At 39.1% G+C, this 23,219-nt stretch overlaps 1 protein-coding gene and 1 long non-coding RNA gene across 2 annotated transcripts in view; both read right to left on the bottom strand.

Moving 5' to 3' along the window:
* Positions 1–10,256, bottom strand: part of MED13 (mediator complex subunit 13) — a 96,309-nt gene extending 86,053 nt beyond the window's left edge. Inside the window, exons 1-2 of the mRNA XM_068529824.1 lie at positions 10,032–10,256; positions 7,960–8,194 (exon numbers count right to left, since the gene is read on the bottom strand). Coding sequence (XP_068385925.1) covers positions 7,960–8,194; positions 10,032–10,097 — 301 coding nt within the window. The 5' untranslated portion in view covers positions 10,098–10,256. The remainder of the gene's footprint in view (positions 1–7,959; positions 8,195–10,031) is intronic.
* Positions 10,257–22,173: 11,917 nt separating this feature from the next.
* The window catches only part of LOC137755398 (uncharacterized), a 129,062-nt gene continuing 128,016 nt past the window's right edge, over positions 22,174–23,219 (bottom strand). The window contains exon 3 of the long non-coding RNA XR_011072010.1: positions 22,174–22,238. This is a non-coding gene — a long non-coding RNA (uncharacterized lncRNA). The remainder of the gene's footprint in view (positions 22,239–23,219) is intronic.

Genomic DNA, 23,219 nt, shown 5'->3' with positions numbered 1-23,219 from the left:
ATATTTTATGTCCATCAGCATTCTAATCCATGACTCAACTATAAAAATAAGTGATGGATAAAAAGGAAGCTTTTGGCAACGAGCCCAACAAGCAGCGCATTATCAGCCACCTTAGGTCTCATTACAACCAAATGATTCCCATGCTTACTATTCAGTACAGGATTCTCTACTTGGGGGGAGAAACTTAAAAATTTAAAGACAAATTTTAAATGGCACTTCTGATATAAAGTTATAGCAATCGTCACTAACTATACAGCCTCAATTTTTCCAGCAAATCTATTAACCACCCAAGTGAAGTTACCAAAACAAAAAAACCAACAAAAAAAATGCAGTCATTTTGATATAAGTATGGATGTAGTTCAGAAAAAAAAACTTTTTACTCTCTATCCATCTCATACCTATAACAAAGCATCCAAGGACTCCTACTATAAATGATAGCTACTCCCGTCAGCATTTTAACTTTTGTAATATTTTAAACTGCTATTTCAAATATAATTTAGTATCCTTCTGTAACTTCTATAACTTTATAAACATTTTATAAATATGGGTCTTCTTTCAATTTAAGTAAAAATAATCTTTCTTAATTAAACACTAAAAATGTATATAACATTCCAATAGAAAAATAATAAACTAAGATGCTTTTGAATAAAAGCAGAGACACATATTAAGAGTGACACATGGTTTATATTCATAACTTATACAACAAATGGGCAGAATAAACATTAACTCAAAAGCATGACAGTGGACTTTAACTGCACTAGAAATTTGTGCCACTACAAAGGTTAATGTTGATTTTATGTTGTTCTTTAAAGTGTTTCCTAAATTACAGTTGAAGTCTTTCAAATAAACTAATTGTGTTTTTTCAAAAAAGGTAAGCTCTTAAAAAATGAGGTAAGCTTTAGAAAATGACAATACTTGAGAGTTGAAATAATTTTTAAAAGTTCTTCACATTCTACTACATTACAGACAACCTTATCTACTTCCATTTAAAGCCAAAATTTTACAAGTTTCACTTTATTAAAGAAAACAGGCTAGAAGAAAAGGGAAGTGGCACATAGTGACTTCACTTTAATTATTTAAAAGGTCTAGATCACAAGCATATTTGTGAGTTGCTGAGAGAAAAAAAATGAATCTTTCGCAATCTGCTTTCAGCCTAATCAGGTTCTATCATTTCAAAATTAAATACCTACAACATTAAGAGTTTTATCTAAAGTTATGTGATTTATGATTACTAAAAGTACACATATTCTTAATTCCAAGAGAATTATGCCGGAATTCTTCACTTCTTTGTAACCTGTTTAGTGTACTTTTATTTTTATTGCCTTTTACCTCAAAAATCCTTACCTTCTAGGAAGCACAATGGAGTAACATTTGTCATACATAAGTAGCCCCTACCAAAATCTTTTTTCTGACTACTTCTAAGTTTTAAACCAACAAAGAACCAAGACACACAGTTACCATTACATTTCAAAGTTGTACAGTCACTATAAACTTCAAATATCAGAAAATTATTCACTTAAAACTTGAGACTGAATTTGCCTTCTTCCCCAAAAGAGTAAATTAAAAATCTTTAGAATAGTAAGTAATACGACTGTATTACATAAATACAATTTATATAAATTTTCACATAAAATTCTGAATATTCTATGGTTTTATTTTTAAAAATCGATTTCAGTTAAACCTATACTTAAATAGTTTAAGAATACTAAATATAGTTAAAAAATTAACCAGTATTAATATTCAAGCATTTCTCCCTCATTGCTCTAAATTTTTTTGTCTAGAGAAACTCAGGTGAACTTACTACTCATTTTACATTATACCCTCAAATGCCCACAATGCTCATTAACACTAAATGGGAGTTATGCATAAAACAAACAGACCACTTGTTAGGATTTTCTAAGGCCAACAAATATCTTGAGTATATCTTCACCTATATGGTAAGTAACTAAGCAACCATTACAAAAGTAACATAATTTCATTTTTCATTGCTGAGGAAATAATAAGAATAATTCCTAATAACATTCAATGAAAAGCTTGAAGGTTTTTTTTTGGTGGGGGGGGGGGTGTCACTTAGCAACAAGAAGCCTACTGAGCCAAGCTTGTATCTTGATATTATAACCATAATAAAAGTACTTCTACATGTTGTATTCAGAGATGTAAAAAGTGAAATGGTGGGACTTCCCTGGTGGTCCAGTGGTTAAAACCCCACGCTCCAATGCAGGGGGCCCGGGTTCGATCTCTGGTCAGGGAACTAGAACTAGATCCCACATGCCGCAACTAAAGGAGCCCACATGCTGCAACTAAAAGATTCCCTCGGAGCTTCCCTGATGGCGCAGTGGTTAAGAATCCGCCTGCCAATGCAGGGGACACGGGTTTGATCCCTGGTCCAGGAAGATCCCACATATCGGGAAGCAACTAAGCAACTAATGAGTCTGCGCTCTAGAGCCTGCGAGCCACAACTACTAAGCCTGCGTGCTGCAACTACTGAAGCCCGCAAGCCTAGAGCCTGTGCTCCGCAACAAGAGAAGCCACCGCAGTGGGAAGCCCTCGCACCGCAACAAAGAGTAGCCCCTGCTTGCTGCAACTAGAGAAAGCCCGCGGGCAGCAACAAAGACCCAACGCAGCCAAAAATAAAATAAATAAAATTTAAAAGTAAATAAAAGATTCCCTCATGCCACAACTAAAGATCCCGCATGCCACAACTAAAGATCCTTCATGCCGCAACTAAGACCCAGCACAGCCAAATAAATAAATAAATATTTTTTTTTAAAAAAGTGAAATGGTACAACTACGCCACCCAAGACATAGTGCTATGCACCTCTTACATTAATTAAAGTAAGTCCTTGAATCTCAACACCAGTATTATAACAGAAAAGGGAGGGAGGAGGAACACATGGCAAATCTTTACCTAGCTCTTTTGAACTTAATCAACCATAGCCTAATGGAAAAAGTCTGCTTAATGTATTTAAATAAATGTTTTCCTCCTCTTGTAACTGTATCCCCAGAGAAAACAGTTTCAATTCTGTGTTTTTAGTACTGTTCCATTACCCTTAGCATTAGAACTCTTAATCGTCATCGTTACTTGAAAAAATTTTACAAAGTATTTGAAGAAAACAATGCCTAAGTTCAAATGCTAAATTTGATTTCCATAAAAATTTTTTTTCTGAGGATACATATTATAGTGATGCAAAAGTATGTGATAGGTCATCAAAATAATTCTCCATGAGTGGGGGAAAAAAAACAAAAAAAGTTGATATACCTAGCACTTGTACTCAGTTTTCTCAAAACTGACATCTTTAAACATCTCCACAGTGGTAAGCCAGTAAAAAAGGAATCTTTTCCTAAGTAAGTCTGCCAAACTATTAAAATGCAACATGCACTAATGAATAATAAATGGGTCAAAAATGATCACTGTAGAAAATACTGTGTATTTCTTGAAAGAATAAAGAGAAATGTTTAAATGTGTAGCTCAGTGTCTGTCTTGAACAATAACTGCCCATTCATAAGCTATTCATTCAACAAGTATTACTGACAGCCTTAAACTGGCAGCATTATTGATCAGCAAAACCTGAAAAATTTTGGTTTAAAAGAAGCCTAATATGCTTACCTTTGATTTGAAGATTTAAAAGACAGACTTTCTTGCTCAAAATGGATAGTACACAAAAAAGCATGGCAAACAAAGTTGTCCCTAGAGACTAGCAAACATAAAAAGTTGGGTCACAAGTAAATTACGGAACAGAAGACAGAAATGAATTAACTCTCTTCGGCTACCTGGGGAACAAAACAATTTTTTAGTTTGGCTGACACTAAACTCCTATACTTGGCTGCTATTTATCTATTTGTCAAGCTTGTTAAAGCTGCCACTTGAGGTTAAATTCCACTGTAATTAATATCCTTCAGTAAAAGCATCCAAAATTAAATTCTAAGACTAAACAATGGCCTGTTTAGTTTGACACTATTTACAATGAAATTCTGTTATAATGAAAAGTATTTGGACATGTTGCTAAAATCCCATATATATACCACAGGAGCCAGGAAAAATAAATATTTTTAGCCCGGACTGATTCTATTTTTTCAGTTCTCAAGGTATCAGTTTTCTCAAAGAGTCTTATCACATTCTAGCTACTATGATTTTCTTTTTAAGATGCAAACCTCAGAGAGGGAGCAGTTGTTTTTATTTTTGTTCCAAGGGAAAAACTAAAAGCCAATGATGACAGCAATAAAATTCAAAAAAGGGTAAGGCACAGAATAAAAATACCCACAAAACTCTTCTCCTTCAAGAACACACTAATGATAATGAAACAACGCTGCTCTGAAGCAAACTAACAGTACACTTAAAAGAACCAATATAAAGACTTTTGACCAGAGGAATTAAGCTAAAATTTTCCCACCACCACATTTACATCTCTATCACACAACCACTGAACGAGGACTGCTACAAAGTTTAAATTCAAAAAAAATTAAAATTTAAAAGGTTGTAATCAAAGAGGAGTTCTGTTCTCCAATTCTTTTTCCATCAAAACATATGGATACCGATCAAACTATCCATTCTCTTAGAGGGAACAGAGCAAAAAGAAAGAGAAAAAAAAAGTGTTTGGCTTTGGGATTCAAGGGATATTATGAACAAATTATCTTTCTGGAACGTTAACAGGCCAGTACTAGTTAGCACAAATCCTGACCCAAAAATCATCAGGTCTTTGCAAATTACTAAATAGTATCCACTACTGCTACAAAACAAGTAACTGAGAGTTAAAGTATGTATCAAATCAGATCTGGTTTGCTGTAACAGACTTTTACCAATTAGCAATAAAACCAGTTTACATTCTATTTCTACATATCAGCAAATCTTGAAAGGAAGGTGACCCAAACATGTGCTACATGTAAGAGGCAGGCAGAAATTTAAACGGCACTATGGAACCTGACCAAACTCTTCAGAACTATCAAGATCATCAAAAATAAAGCAAGTCTGAGAAACTGTCACAGTCTAGAGCAGTTGAAGGAAACATGACAACTAAATGTAATATGGTATCTTTGATAAGATCATAGGATAGAAAAAGGACATTAGGTAAAAATAAAAGAAAACCAAAGAAAGTATCAATTTTAGGTAATACCAATGTATCAATATTGGTTCATTAGCTGTGAAAAATGTACATTTTGATGGAAGATGTTAACAATAAAAGAAATTGGGTGAGGGTTGTTATTCAGGAACTCTCTATACTATCTCTAACTTTTATGTAAATCTAAAACTATTTTAAAACAAAAAGTTACTTTAAAAAAATACGCTATGGATGACACAAAGGAGATTAAGGGGGTTAAGCAAAGGCAACTCTGTACTTTTATTACTGAGTTAATAAGAAAAACTGAGAATTCTAATCTGCAAAAAGGAATGCCTCCCTCCTTCCCTCACCAACAAGAGAGGCACCATTATCACCATAATCACAAATATTTCAGTCACAAGATGTGGTAGGTGCTGAAGCAAACAGAAGGACACTGCCTGTGAAGAGCATGCTGAAACTAAATTAACCAGCTTTTTGTTACCACCTGGGTCCTTCCGGTTCCCCTTTCCTCACTACTACACCTCCACTTGGAACTCAGGATTGCCTCCTGCAGCTGATGCCACCCCTACTGTCCAGCTGCTCTCTTCTCAGGGGAGCTTAAAGGAAGGGGATAGAGTGCCACAGATGGGAAGAAATGAAAAAGGGGTTAGCTAGAGAGACAGAGGCAGACTAATTACCCCAAAAGGGAGGCAGACGGTGTCCCTGGAGCAAACAAAAGGGCGCGACAAATATACTCTATCTGCAAAGACCTTATTATTCTCTAAGCTATGTCTGATTTAGGTAAAAACATTCTAAAGTAAATGACAAATTTAAAAAAAAAAAAAAGCTAAAACATTATAAAAATACCATTGGCTACACCACCTGTTTAAAACAGTACAGGACAGACTTAGAACAGTAAATATGATTACATACAACTACTAATATATTTTTCTTTACTACTTCAATTGCTTTCACTCTGATAAATTCTTAGTATTCAATGGCATTCAGCAAAATCTGACAAGCCTAATCTTCCAAAATTACTTTCATCATGTTCAAATCAATATTTTAAGGTGTCGGTATTACCATTTTTAAGAAAATATGCTAAAAAACAGTTAAACTAGAGAAGAAATTTTTTTTTATATAACAAGTTTCAGGAGAAAACATATTTAAACACATAACATGAAACATCGAAAAAAAATACCCACATAATATTTTAATATACATCAAAACAGCTTACATTTAACTTTAATAGGCTTTTAATTTTCAAAATGTTAGTCCTACTAAGGTAAGACATACTACGTATCTGTTAAAATTATCTCTGATTCCACAAAATGTGTTTCATGGACTCTGGGCCGGGGGTGGGGGATGGTCTGTTCAGATGCTCTGCCAACTTTACTGAGAAGACTGAAACCCCAAGTCAGCCAGGACAGTGTATCTATAGTTATCAACAACAGTAAAACAGCCTTCACAAATATTTCAGTAAAGTGGTTTTTATGACCACTTAAAGATTAAAGTAACTCAAGCATACCCAAGTCAATGAAAGAAAAAAGGAAGCTGGCAGGCTTAGCTTTTGGCATGACAATTACAAAGCGTCATCTTGCTGATGCTGTAAAGGAATATTACATCATATACACGTATATACACGTATATACAAACACATCATTTAACATATTTTGAACCACACTACATACTTAAAACTAAGGGCTAGACTCTCCAGCAGGATCTTATTAGGAAAGCTGGAAAAGCTGGAAAGCATTTATCATAAAAGAATTGCAAGCACTCTCAAAAGTAAGTATTAACACTGAAGGGTTTGTTCATTAGAAGGTAAAAAGCAACTATCAAAACAAATGTGACACACATATTCCCTCAAAAACGCTGGTCTTACTAAGTGCTTGTTTGAGATAGTCACCTGGATTACATTACATCCAAAAATAAAATAGGTTCTATAGGTCAAATGGTCAATAATAGAAACGTCAGAGTACTCGACTTCCAATAAGAAAACTTTTTTTAGTTATCTAAAAATCCTAAATTTTCCAGTCAAGAATCATTATGTTACATCTTGCTGAAGTCTTTGGTACCCTGCAGCAAACAACTAATCATTTACACTCCTATTATCGAAGATTCAATTAACATGGACTCTAAAGTAAACACAAGTTCAGTAATTACATGAAGAGCTATAGTTTCTCCTTCTAAAGTAACATTTGGTCCTAAATATTAAGAAAACAAGACAAGTAATTTTACTGATTTGCTCATAAAATTATTTCTCTAACTTTTCAGATTACGATCCCATGTCCCACTGTAAAAGCTAACAAGTTGGCACTGTTTCATATCAAAGACAGTCTTTGATGGAACAGTATCTAAAATAAAAGTATCACTTTCCAAGAATAAGAAAATTAACATATGCCTTCATATGTTAATAATGTAACAACCACAAATAAAAATAATAAAGTAACTATATGCCTGGGGAAAAAAACACGAGAAAGTTACAATACAACATTTCTAGATCCTTCTACAACTGTCTACACATTCATACAGAAGAGAGCAGTGGCAGAACCGACTCAAAGATCGAGTTACACTTGGCTTCCAAAGTATTTTATGACTTTGTTAGGAAATGCTCCCCAATTCCATTTTTCTTAAGTTAATTAATGTAACATGCCTTCCTTGGGCCCTGTCTGCCAGAAATTCATGAGAAAGCTAGGTGGTAAAAGAATAAAGTTATTCCAGGCTTAAAAAACCTGCCATAATATGCATAATTTTTAAGTAAAATAAAATAACCCCAGTGAAATAAAACATGAAGCTGAATTTTTATCTGGTTTCATACTCAACAATGTTCCACTAAAAAAATCTTAATTTTTAATACAAATGTTTTTAAGAAAAGTATACAACATTGCTATATCGTTAGTTAGAAGTAAGTTGCTTTCACCTGACAAGTCATGGTGAATAAGGTCAGCAAAATTGGGGTCTTCGCCCCACCAAAATATCCACAATTCTCTTCTTCCAGGTCTTTGATCTCGCCGCCAAACCCCAAGTACGTCTGCCTTAAGGCAGCGACTAAAACTGCTCAAAATGGGGTCTTCCTCTGTCACCGGAAACAGAATGGGGGCAGAAGTTGGGCCTTGCCATACATATCTTTTCCATTTAATTCCCGTCAAGTCAGCCTGAAGAAAAGAAAGCATGATTTTTTTTATTACTGCGTATTCACTCAAAATCAAAAGTACTCACTATTAAAGTCCCTTATTTCATTAAGACAGCACAATTTTTCAACACGTGCTTACGATATTAAAGCAGACTGACCAAAAAAAACAAAAAAAATGCTTATTCTGATAATTCAGCAACCAAAAATTAAAGGAAAAGAACAAAGACAGTTAAAAAATTAATACTGACATGTCACTGAATAGCAAGTCAATAAATACGTGTCCCAAGGAGAAATAAAAGAAACTTAACAATGTTAAATATAAACATGTACTTTAACGCTGCACACTGAGTAAACATTTACTCTCTGTCCTAAGTTCTGTTCTAACTGGTTACATCTGTTCCTTGGTGTCAAACTTATAACAAAATTAACTTTTAAAGATTCATCATTCCATGTTTATAGAAGTCATGGCTCTAACGAAATCTGAACTACATTTGAAAAAAACCTTGTTAAATCTTTACACATCCCTTTTAGGAAAAGTCAAATAGCTGCTCACAAAGAACCGTCAGATTTGTGCTAGTCTTATCTTCAAAGAACCTGATCCTAAAAGTACCAAAAATAGACTGAGTTGGAGAAGACAGAAACGTAAAGCCTGTTTGTCTTATTACATCTGAAGAGATGCTGATCAATGGATATTGTACAAGAAAACATTTTATAAGGCGGAAAGGCATTAAAGCGCTCAATTTAGCATCGTGAAAGAAATTCATCAGAGCGAATTCAGTAACTCTTTAATCTAACTTAAAGGTGCAAAGCCTAAGGTGCCAAAAATGAAACTGCTGATACACGACTGGCAGTTTACACTTGCCAACTAGTTGTGCTCCGCCCACTCAATCCACTTACCTATCACACACTCTCTTAATATTTCTCATAGGACAGGGAAAACGAAAAAAGAAAGTTACCGAAACTTCAAATCATTTATGAAGCTAAGCTACTATCTAGTTGAAGACTGAATTCTGCAACAGTTGGTACTTTTGAAAGTCTTTATTGGATGTTCCCAGACCTGGGCCAACCTACACAATTGTCTTCCCTACATCCAGCTTCCCCTGACTTTCCAATAAAAGGAGCAGCCGCCTCCTCAAAACATTCTCAAAACGCAGGCAAAACAGACAAATATAAAAACATTTAGTACAGAACCACGGCACCTCCTCCATCAGCCCGCTCCCCTCTCACACAAACATAATGTTCTAATAAAAGCAAGACGGCCAGAAATTGTCAAAATGGCAAACTCTTTTCAGAGTTTAAAACAGAAAACATATGAAATGGCATTTACTGTTTTTTACACAGAGTCTGAAGTCACCCAAGGAAGAAACTAACCCCCTACAGTTTGACTCATATGAAAAAACGCAAAACGAAAAGAGTGCTTAAGTTCCGGGGCCCTGTTTACTGGGAGAAACCAAATGAGCAGAGTGAGGTAGTGGGAGAACGGGCGATAGTGGAAAGTGGGAGGAGGGGGGTTCATGGTCAATAAGGAGAAAAGCAACAGTTAAGCAAGAAACACAGAGAGGGAAATGCCAGCGTCCTGCCAGATAAGGAGCCCAAGTTGAAGACAAGACTACGGTGAGGAAAAAAGGAGTCGGAAACAAGAAAAAAGGACGACACTCCTAAAACAGAGCCCAGGACGGCGGGGGTGGAACGCGTCTCCGGGCTGGTGCGGAGCTCGCCGCGGCGCCGGCTCCGGCTGGGCCTCGCCCGGGGACTCGGGCATCTGGATCCGACCCGGACCCCCTCCCCCACGGCCCAAGGGCGCACCGCGCGGCCCCTCCCCCACCGCCCGCTCGCCGCGGCCCCCGCCCGGCACTCACCAGGCAGAAGAGGTTACAGTGACAATCTTCCAGGCTGGCCCCGTTCGGCACGAAGGAGGAACTCATCGTCCCTCACAGCAGCCGCCGCCGGCGCCACAACCCACCATCCGCCATTACCGCCGCCTCCGACCAGAGAGAGAAACACAGACACCGGGGAGGGCGGGGGGGTGGTGGTTGGGGGGGCGGTGGAAGAGGAGGCCGCCGGGCCGCCAGCCCTCCCCACCCACCCCCCCGCCGCCGCGAGCAGCCCCCGCCGCCCGGCCGGCACCCAGCCGCCCGGGGCCGAGGGCCGGAGGCGGGAGGGTCGCGCTCGCCCGGCCGGCCGGACTGAGGCCGCCGCGGAGCCCGCGGACGCTCGTCCCTCTCTGGGGGACAGAGGGGATGTGTGCCCCTGCCACAAGAAAAAATAATAAATTACACAATAAATAATTAAAATCGAGTCCGAGAGGGCAGAGCCCAAGCCCTGGAGGGTTCTCCCGGGCAGAGAGGCGCCCGCAGAGGGGCGGGAAGGGCGAGAACCGGGAGAGAAGCCGAGGCCCCCGGCCCGGCAGCGGCGATGTCCTTAAGCCCAGAGTCTCCTCTGTGGCGGAGGTGGTGGCGGCGTCTGCGGGCTCAGACCATTCTCTGGCTGTGTCTTCGTGTCGTCCCTGAGCCAAGCCGGACCAGCGTCCGCTCTCCTGCGGCCTCACCGCCGGGACGCCGTAGTCTCCCCCATTTTGTGGGCCCAGCGGGCGGTGTTTTTCCCCCTTTAATCCGAATTCACGGGTTTTCCCTTCGCTTTAATGGCGGCCACAGGGACCAGCTCGCCCTCTCTGCTCGCCCATTGGCCGCCTGAAGGTCACATGGGTCCGGGCTCCGTGGGGAGGAGGAGAGAGAAGGGAGCGAGGGAGGGCCGGGAAGCTTTCAGCAGAGGCGGTGAGCCCAGGGGGACGGGGTAGCCAGCTGGTGGCCACTAAAATAGCGCCACCTGCTGGGTGCCCCGGCCAGTGTGAGATGACCCGGGCCCTGGCGCTATCTTTCTCCTTGCCGGAGAATTCACAGTACAAGAGGATTCACATCACAAATCTGAGAATTATGTTGAAATCAGTTTGAATTCTTTGGAAGAGAAAGTGTTGCAAAAATTACAAGCCATTCTCATTTATTCCACAAGGCCATGGGGTGCAGAGCAAACCCCTGGGCTTGGGAGTCAGATGATCTGAGAGAGGATTCGGTCACTTGAAAGTTGTGATGTTAAGAAACATAAACGAAACAATATAGCCTGTGGTTAACAGCCTGGGAGTTAGAGCCACCCTGCCCGGGTTCGAACTTCGAGCGAATCACTTACCTCTCTGTGTCTCAGTTTACTCATCTGCGAAATGAGGAAAACATATCCCCTACCTCACAGGTTGTTGTGGTAATTGAGTTAACACAAAGAAAGCACGTAGCCCAGTGCCCGGGACAGATGAACACTGTTTGGAGTTATCTATTATTGTTGTCATCATTAGGTGTGGCTATTGTGAGAAATAAGTGAACCAGTGTATGTAAAGTGCCCACTAGAGTGTCATCTCAGTGAGAACCGGGACTTACTTTGGTTTACCGCTGCATCGCTAGTGTCTAAAAAAGGTTCCTAGCACACAGTAGGTGCTTGATAGATGTAAATTTGCAAATGAATGAATGGTAAAAAGTAGGAGTCAAATAAAACGTTAGTTCCCTTTCCCACAAAACATTTAGTTCTTGACTGGATTACACTTCAACGTAGGAGTTCAAACATTTTTTGCCCAAGACTTTTAGCTGGGAGAGAAGGAGAGAGAGACAGAGACAGAAAGAAAGGAAGGGGGAAAGGAAGGAGGGAGGAAGAAGTAAAGGTGATTCAAAAAACTGGAGACATCAGTGAGTGAGTTAGGACTTTACCGATTTTTAATCTTAATTGCCTCTGTAAAATAATGGTGGATTCTTATATGTCACTTCTTCAGCCATGGATTAAAAAGCTTTCCTCCTCTACCTATATAGATTCACATATGGTGGTGAAGAGTCCAGATCTTGAAGCCAAAGGTCTATAGAAAAAGTTCTGTCACTTGCCGATCTTGGATCAAATTTGACTTTGATCCAAGAGCAAATTAATTTCTCTTACTCTCAGTTTTCTCATTGTAAAATAGGGATAATAAAAGTACTTTTCAGGACTTCCCTGGTGGTCCAGCGGTAAAGAATCCACTTTCCAATGCAGGAGACGCGGGTTTAATACCTGGTGGGGGAACTAATATCCTACATGCCACGGGGCAACTAAGCCCACGCGCCTCAACTAGAGAGCCTGCCTGCCACAAACTACAGAACCCTCGCGCTCTGGAGCCCGCGTGCCTCAACTAGAAGCCCTCGAGCCCCAAGGAAGAGCCCACATGCCGCAACTAAGACCCACCACAGCCAAAAATTTACAAATAAATAAATAAATAAATATTTTTTAAAAATAATGAAAGTTCTTTTCTCCTAAAGCGTCTGGTGGATGAAACAGTGCAGGCATGGGGCTTGCCACAGTATTTACTAAATGTTAGCTATTAATATATTTTTAAAAATCATTATTGAGCACCTGATGCTCAACTGAGTGTGTTCCTGGTCTGTGCTAGGCCTGGGATACAAATATGAATAAGATACATGCATATCCCTAAAGATTCCTGAAGCAAGGCAATAAAGGAACCATTTCCCACAGAATAAGATAAAATACAATGTAGGTAATTGCTTTAATATGTATGTATCAACTATGGCACAATAGGAGTGCTGGACGAGGAGCACCAAAGTCAGAGCAGGCATCTCAAAGTCGGTAGCATTTGAAATCAGATTTGAAGGATAAAATGAATTCTTATAAAGCCCTTTGAAACAGTTAAATCTTATTAAACCCAATTCAGATCCAAAGGCCACATATCAAAGTCAATTATACAACCAGGACTAATTCAATCCAGGAGCTCAAATCAACTAAGGTTCACATCCTTTCTGAGTTCCCACACTGGGAGACAGCAATCTCCAGGCCCAGTAAGGTAAGTGACCCTCTGCTCATCTCTGTTTCCCTGAGAGAATCCTCAGACCCTTGTTCCCACTGCTTTTGTCACTCTGAAAAGTCCTCCCCCACCTTTTATTTTATCTAAAACCATCCTCTTTAGAAGTCTTGCCCTCCACTGCCCACCCCCACCCCCCCACAACCTGAGCACCTTCCTCAGGACTCCAGAGGCAGATAGAATCTGCCTGAAACCCACCAGGTGGGAAGTAACATTTGATTGACTTTTCATTTGAATATCAATCTTCTCAGAAAGAAGGGAGATGGGGGGGGGGGCGAGGAGGCAGGAGGGAGAGGTGAAAAAGTAGAAGAGAGAGATTGAGAGAGAAAGAATTGAGAAGCAAAGTGGAGGAAGGGGACACCAACTGTGAGAGGACTGGAAACATGGGGAGGAGAGAAAAGGGCAATGTCGGCATACAGAGAACGTGTCAGCAGCCACCTACATTCTCTTAAAATGACATTCTGTGTGAGTTAAAGAATAAGGGAAGTAACAGTATATGTACGTTGTCAAAAGTTTGGAAGATACAGAAAAGCGTAAAGATGAAAAAATTTTAAATGTATATTACTCCCCCATATGCCCATGACTTTCCATATATATATCATATATATATATATATATATATGGTTGAAGTCATACTATATATACATTTTACTACACATATTTGTCATCTACAATGTGTCAGTCAGGTCATGTAAGGACAAGGTACAGGATACACAAGGAGCTCATAATCTTGCTAGATATGGCACTTGGACAGTTGGACAAACTAGGATGAAAACTCCACACCGTGCCTGCTAGCTCCCTAACTTCCATTTACTACTTTATAAAATGCATGTAATAATAGCACATATATATGTTAGCGTTGTTGTGACAATTAAAAGAGATAATCCAAGTAAAATAGGAGAGCCAACCAGGAATCTTAAGATGAACTGAGAGGTTGCCTTGAGTCAATAATCACCTATTGTCTTCCACTCTTTGAAACATGGATTCACTCAGTGATCTACATTTAAAACTGTTCTGTACATAGAGAATGGACTTGAGGACACGGGGAGGGGGAAGGGTAAGCTGGGACGAAGTGAGAGACTGGCATGGACATATATACACTACCAAATGTAAAATAGATGGCTGGTGGGAAGCAGCTGCATAGCACAGGGAGATCAGCTCGGTGCTTTGTGAAGACCTAGAGTGGTGGGATAGGGAGGGTGGGAGGGAGATGCAAGAGGGAGGGGATATGGGGATATATGTATATGTATAGCTGATTCACTTTGTTATAAAGCAGAAACTAACACACCATTGTAAAGCAATTATACTCCAATAAAGATGTTAAAAAATAAATAAAACAATAAAACTGTTCTTTAACTTCTTCATCCTTTTAAGGGCTCCATTCTGAATGGGAAAATGGAGGTGCCAGGCCTCCAGGAAGGGTGACAGACTTACATCACCTGAGACTGAGAAAGTCCAGGAAAGGGCAATGTTTGGCCTTAGGACTTATGCTCCCCTCCTGATCCTGAAAAATCCCAGGGTTTAGAGCAGCTCTGTCCAGTAGAAATATAAGAGCTAAATAAATAATTAAAATTTTTTCAGTAGCCGCATTAAAAGAGAAAAAGAAATAGGTGAAATTAATTTTAGTTATGTATTATATTTATCCCAATGTAACATAAATACTATTATTTCACATGTAGTCAACATAAAAATGTATTATTGGGATGGTTTGCTTTTTTAACCAAAACTTTAAAATCTGCATGTACTTTCACTTATAAGCACATTTCAGTTTGGACTAGTCACCATTTCAAGTGCCTAACAGCCACATGTGGCTAGTGGCTACTGTGTTGGAGAATACAAGTCTACAGTCAAAAGCTGAAAGCTAAGGACCAATTAAGCTGTGGAGTGAGTGGTCTTGAGCCCGGGGACAATATTGATTTCCTTAAAGTCATGTTAATGGTTTAATGTTGTACTTAATTCAATAGAAAACAAAAGGCTGAGGCATTACAAACCGTTTTATTTAGTGAATGCACAGACACTCTTAGTTGAAAATAGAAATAAACAGATAGTAAATTAGCAAGTTGAGACAGTAAGAACACTTTTCAGTTCTAAGCCTCAAATATCCTGAATTATCTTGACAGTTGCCCTGACTTGCCATTTTTCTTAGTAGTACAGCATCTACTCTCAACCTCATTTATTTCTCAATACATGTTTTATTTTAATATTAAATTTGAAGCCAGTTCCCCCTAATTTCCTCACTTTGAAATTTGGCTTGTAAACCTTCATAAGCAAATCAGATATTCCCCTCCCCCTACCTTTATTTTACTTGAGATAGTCGTTTGACTCCTCTGGATCTCTGTTTCCTCAAACATAATAAAGAGATTGGATTAAATCATTGGTATGATTTATCACCTAATATGTAATACTTAATGTATGTCAGGCCCTGTGCTAAGTATTTTGCATTAATTATCTATAATCCTTGACACAAGCTTCTGAGGTAAGTACATACTATATTATCCCAATTTTCTAGATTGGGATACTGAGATTTAGAGAGCAACTTGCCCAAGGCCAAAGAGGTCTGTAAAGTATGCTAATCTATTGTGAGGGGCTCAGGAGAAACTTCCTGGATGTGCAGTTGAAACTAAATCTTGAAGGATGAGTCGTTGGGTGGAGCTAGAAGATGCAGATGAGAGGGGAAGGAGAGGGACAGAAGGAATAGGGGGAGGACTGGAAAGCCTGGTGTTGGTAAGAAAAGATTTGGCTGAAGAAGTAACCCTCAAGGCCAAATCATGAAGAGTTTGGATTTCGTCCAGAAGAGGATGAATAACCACTGAAAACTTTAAACAGAGTGCTGAGCTAAGATTTGTTTTTAGAAACAAGATGCCAAGAGACTTGTTGGGGGCATTGTCGTAATCCAGGCAGGAAGTGAAGAGGCCTGAACTAATTAAGAGGAGCTTATCTGAAAACATCCTTTCTTTCTGTTTCACATTTATTCCCTCCATCAAGGTATCAACAAGGAAGATAGGGAAGTAGAGGAAATCACTTTTGCAAAATGCTGAGCATTCCTTTCTTATTGAGCAGATGATTTTTCGCAGAGTAGCCGAAGTTGAGAGAGGAGACAAGTGCAGTTTGCTGAACCTCCTCCTCCTGCTAAAAGGTTCCAGGCAGGACTTTGGTCACGTAGGATAATTACTCCTGCCAAGATACAAACCGGTTTGCAATTTTATTGTTCTCTTCCCCAAAGAAAAGGTTCAAAGGAGTTCAAAAGATGTGACCAGCCAAGAAAATAGGAAGATTATTCTAGAATCTCTTAGTTCTACCAAGAGTATATAAGGGATTTAATAGTAATATAGATGAAGGTAACAGAGTTTTATACCATTTCTATCACTGGCTTTGACATTCACTCATTCATTCACTTAATACCTACTGAAATTTACTATGAGCAAGGTTCTGTCCTAGGTGTTATGATGATGGGGCAATATGCAAGAGTGCATCAGACCTCCCTCTGTGGTCTCTCAGCTTCTGCTGTGAAGTCCTGGCTCTTGGGCTGGTGTGTTTGTTACCTATTGCTGCATAATAAATTACCTTGAAACTTCACATCTTAAAACAACAAACATTTCATTATCTCACACAGTTCCTGAGGTTTAGTAATCCGAGAGTGACTTAGCCAGGTGGTTCTGGCTCAGGGTCTCTCATGAGGTTGCAGTCAAGATATTGGCTGGGGCTGCAGTCATCTCAAGGCTAGAGTAGGGCTGAAGACTTGATTTCCAAGTTCACTCACATGGTTGTTGGCAGGACATAGTTCCTAGCTGGCCATTGGCCAGAGGCGTCAGTATTCTTCCAGGTGGCCTTCTCCTTAGAGCTGCATACAACATGGCAGCTTGTTTCTCCAATAGGGAGTTATCCAAGAGATAGAGATAGAGAAAGACAGAGATTCCAGAATGGAAGGTGCAGTTTTTTTAATAACCTATTCTCAGAAGTAACTTACCATCATTTCTGCTACATGATTTTGGTCACACAGACCAACTGTGATAGAGTGTGGGAGGGGCCTACACAAGGGTGTGAATACAAGGAGGGAAGGATAATTAAGGGCTATCTTGGAGGCTGGCTACCACAGTCCATCCTCTGATCTCCAATGATTCATGTCCCTCCCACATGCAAAATACACTCATTTCCTCCCAAAGTCACCAAAAGTCTCATCTCATTATAGCGTCAGCTTGAAGTCCAACATCTCATCCTCTAAATCAGGTCCAGGTACAGCTGAGGCTCCTTGGGTGTAGTTCCTTAAGTACAGCCCCTTGAGTACAGTTCCTCTCCCCCTGTGAAACTAAAACAACAACTTATGTGCCCCTCCATACACCCAACACACCATGGTGAGACAGGTGTAACAGGGTAACTGTTCAAAAACAGGGAAAATGGCGGGCACAAAGGAGTCACTGGTCCATTATAATTCTGAAAACCAGCTGAACAAATGTTGAACATTCCTTGATTAAGTCTCAAATCCTGGGAATAATTCTCCCTGGCTCTCAGCTCCATGTTCTGGAGTTTTGGATCTGACCCCTGAGTCATCCTCCCTTTCTCCCTTTTTTTGTTTTTTAATGAAAGATAGCCCATGTTTACCACTGAGAACTTTTCTCAGCCTACTTCTTGCCAGTGGAACTTTGAGGGTCCAAAGACCTCTTTTCATTTTGTACTGTCTCTAACCCTTTTGGTCCAAGATGGCAATGTTTCTGCATACATATCTATTTTTTAAATCTTATGAGCCTTCCATGAATGTTATTGGGGTCCACTCCATTAGATGAAAGCCACACCTACAAATATCTTTCAGATAAGCTCTTCTCTACCTTGGGCTTCTGGTGAGATAACTGATGGACAATGCCCTTAAGCTTCCTAGGTGCTTTATCATTTTATTGAGAGACTGTGTGACACATACCTTTAATCTCTTTAGAGGACTTTTTGTCTGGCCAAATAGCATTCTGATGCACAACCTTAAATCTTTCTGAGACTGTAACAAAAGATTTTACAATCACTCCCTTGGCTTCATCTTAGGACCATGTTTTACTAGCAGTGCCCTGGATTTGTAGCTCAGAAGCTACATCTTAATTTCAGCATTGTTTGCCATTCAGAGAAGGTAAGAATTTTCAAAACCATCAAATTCTGTCTCCTTTTTGTTTAAACTGTTAACAGTTCTTCCTTTAGTTTACCTCTCTCCTCTCACATTTTACCATAAGCAACAAGAAGAAATCTTTGCTTGGAAATCTCCCTAGCTAGATCACCCAGTTCATTAGACACATTTTCTTTTTTTTTTTTAATTCTTTAAATTTAATTAATTAATTTATTTATGGCTGTGTTGGGTCTTCGTTTCTGTGCGAGGGCTTTCTCTAGTTGCGGCAAGCGGGGGCCACTCTTCATCGCGGTGCACGGGCCTCTCACTGTCGCGGCCTCTCTTGTTGCGGAGCACAGGCTCCAGGCGCGCAGGCTCAGTAGTTGCGGCTCACGGGCCTAGCTGCTCCGCGGCATGTGGGATCTTCCCAGACCAGGGCTCGAACCCGTGTCCCCTGCATTGGCAGGCAGACTCTCAACCACTGCGCCACCAGGGAAGCCCTAGACATATTTTCTACCTTTTGGTTACTGCAGGGAACAGTGTTACTGAACTTTCTGCCACTATATAATAAGGACTGCCTTTCCTCCAGTTTCCAATTACATTACCTCATTTTTTTGCAAGCCTTCACCTGCAGCCATATAAAAGAGTGGGATACTTCTATTAACAGTTTCTTCAAGGTACTTTAGGCTTCCACTAACACTCTCCCCAAAGTCTGTTGTCCAGTTCCAAATTACTTATGCATCTTAGGATTTTATTATGGCTGAATCTCACTTCCAGGTAGCAATATCTATATTAGTTATCTATTTCTGTGTAACATATTATTCTGAAACTTAGCAGTTTAAAACAACAAATATTTATTATCTCTCACAGTTTCTGAGGCTACCAGATCTGCTTCTAAGGTGGCTCACTCACATGGATGGCAAGTTGGTGCTGGCTGTTGGCAGGAGACCTCAGAATCTTTTCACATAGGTCTGTCTTCAGGGGTCCTTGCATCCACAGTAGGTGGCTTTTCCTAGAGCAAGGGATCTAAGGCGCCAAGGCAGAAGTTACAATGTCTTTTATTATCTAGCCTCAGAAATCCTACACTGTCACTTCTACAGTAATCTATTTGTCACACAAATCAGCTCTGATTCAATGTACGAGGGGAATACCAACACATGAGGATCATTCTAGGTTATCTTGAAGGCTGGCTACCATAGCATGTTTTCTACCTTTCTAGGTTCCTTTGTTAATACTCTTTCCCTCAACAAAGCTACTTTCAAAATAGATATATCTTGGGCAGCCAAATCATGTATGCCGTATTGAAAAACATCATATTACCTGGTCAAATTTTAAAGAATTTCAGCAAAAATTAAGCCAACCTTCTGAATTTCTATCTTTAAAAAAAAAAATGTTCCTATTGCACAAGTTAAGCAAGTCAGGAACCTCTTAAGAATGAAGATTGATCCAAAGGCTGAAGAGTCATCATTGATGAGGAAATGTATTATCGTGATACCAGTTTCATTTCTCTGCTCGCCATAAACAAATTCATCCGTCTTTTTCTGGGACAGGTATGTGTAATATGGGACATGCTTGATTTTAGAAGGCTTCTTTTTAAAAAACATGAAAACTATGTAAATAATCAGTAATTTCTTTTTCTTTAATAAGCTCACTGCATTCATTCAAAACCTTTATCTTTCAATGTGGGATAAGTTACTAAATTATATGTCCAGAATAGATGTTACATTTCAATTAATAAAAGGACTTATATTCTTCTCATAGGAACCACCTCACCCTTTATGTAGTTCTCCCCTACGAGACCATTCCAAAGGTAAACTACCGTCCTTTCCCTCAGTGATTTGCCAAGCAGAGGCAGTGTGGTGTATGAAAAGCATAAGCTTTGGTATTAAAGCTCTGTATTCTGATTACGTTAGCAGTGTGACCTTGGGCAAGTTACCTAACTTCTCCAAACCTCTGTTTACCAATACGTAAAATGGGGGTAATAACACCAAACTGTCATAAGAATTAGATGATATAATGTAGTAATAATGCTTAGCACAATGCCAATTACAGTAAGGGCTCAATGAATGATAGTTATTATTAACAATTTGGGCAAGAAATGCTACCCATGAGAAGTTTCTTTTGCTCTTCAGTTCTTACCTACTCCTAGTTCTACACAGCATCCACGGTTAGTGATTTTCAAATGTTGAAATGAACAACTACAAAAATAACAATGATTAAAAAGCTCAATTTATGAGTGTGTTGCTCTTTAAAGTTTTCTCTGGATGCAAAGCAGTCCATTCAATACCCAATTCAAATATGAACTAGAAAAATTTTTTTAAATCTGCTTTTTCTTATAGTAATGAATTTCAAGAAAAATAAGATACTGCAACACCACAAAATGATCATTGGATTACCACTCTGGGCTTAATTTTCCCAAAGGCATAAATCTTTTCTTTTTTTTAAATAAATTTATTTATTATTTTTGGCTGTGTTGGGTCTTCGTTGCTGCGCGTGGGCTTTTTCTAGTTGCAGCAAGAGGGGGCTACTCTGTTGCGGTGCGTGGGCTTCTCATTGCAGTGGCTTCTCTTGTTGTGAAGCACAGGCTCTAGGCACGCGGGCTTCAGTAGTTGTGGCACGCAGGCTCAGTAGTTGTGGGTTGCGGGCTCTAGAGCGCAGGCTCAGTAGTTGTGGCGCACAGGCTTAGCTGCTCCGCGGCATGTGGGATCTTCCCAGACCAGGGCTCGAACCCGTGTCCCCTGCACTGGCAGGCGGATTCTTAACCACTGTGCCACCAGGGAAGCCCCAAAGACATAAATCTTGAGACATTTTGAGAAGTATTGCATGAACTTTGGAGGTATTCACCTTTGTTTAAGACTCTTTCCCTCTGTTTTTCAGATGGAAGGCGGAAAAGAACAATACTTTCCAAAGCCCTTTTTATATATTCAAATGCAGAATAGCCATGATCAAAGAGATGAATTACAAGGAATGATCGGGAACATAAATATGTACGTATATTGAATCAGTAGTAAGTGGGTTTGGCAGTTTTCAATGCAAAATAATTTCATACTTCATATATATTTATACCTTGACCTATTTGCATACTTTAAAAAACTTAAATACAAATGGCACTTAGAAAACACACAAAATGAGCAGGCCCGGTTTTAGAAAAGAAAATATGAGTAAACCAGATTAAGAATATATGATTTTTTTAAACTTAATTTACAAAGCAGCAGCAGATACTATTTTATTATTAAAAACAGTTAACACAAAGTATTAGTGTAGGCTAGTTTTCCTTCTTATGCAACTCAAAATGATGGTTTATAAAGGACCATAGCCTATATGGATATGATGGAATGCCATGTAGCTACCAAAAATGACAAGAACCTAGCTTAATGTCCATACATGGAAATGTGTACATAGAGTAATGTAAATAGAAGAGACACAAAATAGCATATATACTGATTAAACCATGTAGAAATATATGTATAATGTAAATATGTAAATATATGTAAAATGTAGTGTAGTGGAAAGAAAGAGAGAATAGAAGAGCTGAGTTCTAGTTGTGACAGGGCCTTCACTTGGCTGGGTATCCATATCTGAGCAATTTATCTGCTTGTTCTCAGTTTCCTCACCTATGAAATGAAGGAGTTGATCTCGACTGATTTCAAGGCCATTCTCAGTGCTAACGTTTAGTGATTTCATAGTTCAAAGGTTTGAAGTGACATAAATATAGTTTACTGTTTACTACCTTCTTTCCTGTAAAGGTGTTCAGTTTAATAATAATATTAAAAGGATACCACATGTCTTTAGTAAGACCTAGGAGAGAAATAATATTCATCAATAAATAAGATTCTGTGATAGATATATAAACTATTTTCTTTAAACTTTGTTTAAAAAAACAAAAAGGCAATAGGAAGTCACTGAAGGTTTTAGAGTAGAAAAGTGGCATGATAAAAGTTGCATTTTAGGGTGCTCACCACACACCAGCACCAGGTGCTATCACTTACACCCAAACCAGGGCTCTGACTGTCACGGCGAAGAGAGCGCAGGCTGCTGGGAGGCTGGTTTTTGCAGAATGTTGAGTAGACTTCCCCTTGCTGTACATCTCTAGGAATAAACCTACAGAGGAGGCAAAAGACCTGTACTCAGAAAACTATAAGATACTGATGAAAGAAATCAAAGACAACACAAACAGATGGAGAGATACACCATGTTCTTGGATTGAAAGAATCAATATTGTGAAAATGACTATACTACCCAAAGCAATCTACAGATTCAATGCAATCCTTATCAAATTACCAATGTCATTTTTCACAGAACTAGAACAAAAAATTTTACAACTTGTATAGAAACAAAAAAGACCCCAAATACCCAAAGCAATCTTGAGAAAGAAAAATGGAGTTGGAGGAATCAGGCTCCCTAACTTCAGACTATACTAGAAACCTACAATAATCAAGACAGTATGGTACTGGCACAAAAACAGAAATATAGATCAATGGAACAGGATAGAAAGCCCAGAGATAAAGCCACGCACTTATGGTCACCTAATCCATGACAAAGGGGGCAAGAATATACAATATACAATGGAGAAAAGACAGCCTCTCCAATAAGTGGTGCTGGGAAAACTGGACAGCTACATGTAAAAGAATGAAATTAGAACACTCCCTAACACCATACACAAAAATAAACTCAAAATGGGATAAAGACCCAAAGGTAAGGTTGGACACTATAAAACTCTCAGAGGAAAACATAGGCAGAACACTCTTCGACATAAATCACAGGAAGATCTTTTTTGATTCACCTCCTAGAGTAATGAAAATAAAAACAAAAAAATAAACAAATGGGACCTAATGAAACTTAAAGGCTTTTGTACAGCAAAAGAAAGCATAAACAAGACGAAAAGACAACACTTAGAACGGGAGAAAATATTTGCAGATGAAGCAGCGGACAAATGATTAATCTCCAAAGTATGCAAATAGCTCATGCAGCTCAATATCAAAAAAACAAACAACTCAATCAAAAAATGGGTGGAAGACCTAAATAGACTTTTCTCCAAAGAAGATATACAGATGGCCAACAGGCACATGAAAAGACTCAACA

This window comes from Eschrichtius robustus, chromosome 20 (assembly GCF_028021215.1).
Source record: "Eschrichtius robustus isolate mEscRob2 chromosome 20, mEscRob2.pri, whole genome shotgun sequence".
NCBI lineage: Eukaryota > Metazoa > Chordata > Mammalia > Artiodactyla > Eschrichtiidae > Eschrichtius > Eschrichtius robustus.
The sequence above is the reverse complement of the archived record's forward strand: the minus strand, read 5'-3'. Positions and strand labels throughout refer to the sequence as shown.